This window comes from Primulina huaijiensis, chromosome 1 (assembly GCF_012295235.1).
Source record: "Primulina huaijiensis isolate GDHJ02 chromosome 1, ASM1229523v2, whole genome shotgun sequence".
NCBI classification, from domain to species: domain Eukaryota; kingdom Viridiplantae; phylum Streptophyta; class Magnoliopsida; order Lamiales; family Gesneriaceae; genus Primulina; species Primulina huaijiensis.
In genome coordinates this window covers 21,583,415-21,585,802 of record NC_133306.1, presented here as the reverse complement: position 1 = coordinate 21,585,802, position 2,388 = coordinate 21,583,415, and the positions used below count along the sequence as shown (strand labels likewise).

Sequence of the window (2,388 nt, the reverse complement as noted above, 5' to 3'; positions counted from 1 at the left end):
CAAGCAACTTCATGCAATCTCTTCCGTACACATCTGCTGTTAGAGGAAAGAAAACAGATCCCCATTTAAGGCAACAGCAAACAAGGCAGCCAACAATGCTCCCATTTTCTTGTGTTAGATGAGTTAATTAGCATTTCATCGGATGCCAGATGAAATGACTTAATTACCCCCTTCAATACTGCCACTCGAAAAAGTTCCAGTAATCTTATCTTCAGCCACGCCAAGTGTCACGACGCAGCTCGACAACCAAAAATTTTAACTACAAATAGACCAAAACCCAGCATGAAACAAGGCAAGGAAAACCAAAGATCAAACAGAAAAGCAAACAAGAAAAAGAAGAAGGAGAAGCAATGGCATCATCAACAATTCTACTCTCTAATGCAAACAACTTCCTCCCATCTCTTCCATCGACATCTTCTTCACACCCTTTGCCGAACTCTCCTTACAAAGTTACCCGAAAACGACAGATTGTGTGCAAGGCAGCAGGTGATGAGGTATCCTCCATTGATGCAAAATCGCCACCATGGAGCAGGAGGGGGATTTCAGTAACTGTTGTGGCTGCCACCACATTGCTGTTTGGCTACAGGGGCCGTTCCGAGGCCGATGCGGCGATTCTGGAGGCGGATGATGATCAAGGACTGATGGATAAGGTGAAGAAAGACAGGAAGAAGAGGCTTGAGAGACAGGGTGTGATTAACTCATCGGACAACGAGACAGGTCCTCTTCTTGGATTTTTTTTTTTCTAAATCTTTTTGATATATTGGTCCTTTCCAGCTTCTTGGTTTTCAGATTTGGGTTTTGCGTTTTCCCTTGGGGTATTTTCCAATTCTTGGATTTCATGTTTTAGATTAGATTTATCTAAATGTGAGATTTTGGAAACTTGCAGCCTTGCTCCAAGATCTTATTTATAAACTCAGTAAAGTAGGCCAAGCCATCGAAAAAGAGGATATTTCTGTAGCAAGCAAGATTCTTGGCCCCGGCATAGACACGAATTGGGTCCAGAAAGTCAATTTTGCTCTCAACCAGGTAGGTGCATTCATGAATGATGCAAAAGACTTTGTGGCTTATCTTTTCACAGCCAGTTTCTGAAAATTTCTTTTGGCATGCAGTTGAGCTCCACCGGTGAAGAGAAGGTAGAGATTGATAATTTCAACATCAATTTGGCATCCTTAATCGCCTCCGGTGAGCTTCATTTAAACATATATTCTTGGTCAATTTATATACACAAATAAACAAAGCATCAAGATCCCAAGAGTTGAAAATTTGACCACATCTCTCATTGATTGAGAGTAGAAAGTGGAAAACCTCAACTTTCAACTCGGGGTCGAGCATTTTTGTCCATTGCTCAAAGACATCAAAGTTCTTGTTAAATAATAAATTAACTCTCTATTCCATTCCGCAGTTGACAAGAATGATATTCCAACCGCTAAACAATCTTTTGTGGCCGTTGCAAATGCATTCAAAAAGTGGACTACCCTAACCGGATTAGCTCAAAAGCTGAAGGGGCTTTGAAAGTCGGCATGGCGGGATAGAACTCTTCTGCTTTTCAACATAGGATGGAAATCGGTTTTTGTATTAACAAAATAAGGAAGATGGGTGATTCGGATGTATTCTCTGCCCTGAATAGTTGTATTTATTCTTTCATCTATAAATATATTTATTGACAAAAAGGGAGATGCATGCATGCATGATGATTTTTGGCTATACTTGTCGATGTTTAATTATCGCAAATCACTTTCACCAGTTGACTACCAAGTCTGAATCCGTTTTACGTTATTCTACTCGAACTGCAACTAGGTCTCCTTTTACAAAACTTTATTTGGAAGCATTAGTAATGTGATTCCAAGAATTCAAGAGCACCGAGGGTTGAGATGAGGAAGTGGCAAGTCAAAAAGTTCAAAAGTGCTTTCAGCTCCGAAGAATATATAGATTCAGATTATAGCTTAAAATCTATGTTGATGTATGCCAAGTTAGCAAAATGATGTTAATTATCTAAGTCCACGGGAGATGCTCACATTGATAATGCGTATCATTTTTACAGAAATCACTCAAAAGAAATAAAGCACACTCTCCGAATTCATTCCTTTTTCTTCCATATTTTTTCTGAACAACACTCTTGAAGATTGAGAAGATTTCACTCACTTTCTTCTTTGATTTCTTTCTCTGAATTCAGGATGATAAAACAATTCTCTCTTTCCCACTCACTTGATCAACTTTACACTGGACCAACGGCCACTTGTTGATCACCAGTGTAGTGACAGTTTTGATCTTGATCAATCTTCAACCAACCAACTGCATGCCAGTTGGCCCTTCTCTTCTAAAACTGATGCACATTATATTCTTCATGGGTTGTTGACACATGAACCACAACTTCCCTTAGGCTTAATG

General features: G+C 39.5%; 1 protein-coding gene across 1 annotated transcript; it reads left to right on the top strand.

The window, feature by feature from the left end:
- The first annotated feature begins 281 nt into the window (after nucleotides 1–281).
- LOC140960250 (thylakoid lumenal 16.5 kDa protein, chloroplastic-like) lies at nucleotides 282–1,686 on the top strand. The gene is made up of 4 exons (XM_073418486.1): nucleotides 282–717; nucleotides 887–1,026; nucleotides 1,110–1,182; nucleotides 1,403–1,686. Exons 1-4 carry the CDS (start codon nucleotides 351–353, stop codon nucleotides 1,510–1,512), a joined length of 690 nt encoding a protein of 229 aa, XP_073274587.1. The 5' UTR covers nucleotides 282–350; the 3' UTR covers nucleotides 1,513–1,686.
- The last annotated feature ends 702 nt before the right edge of the window (nucleotides 1,687–2,388 follow it).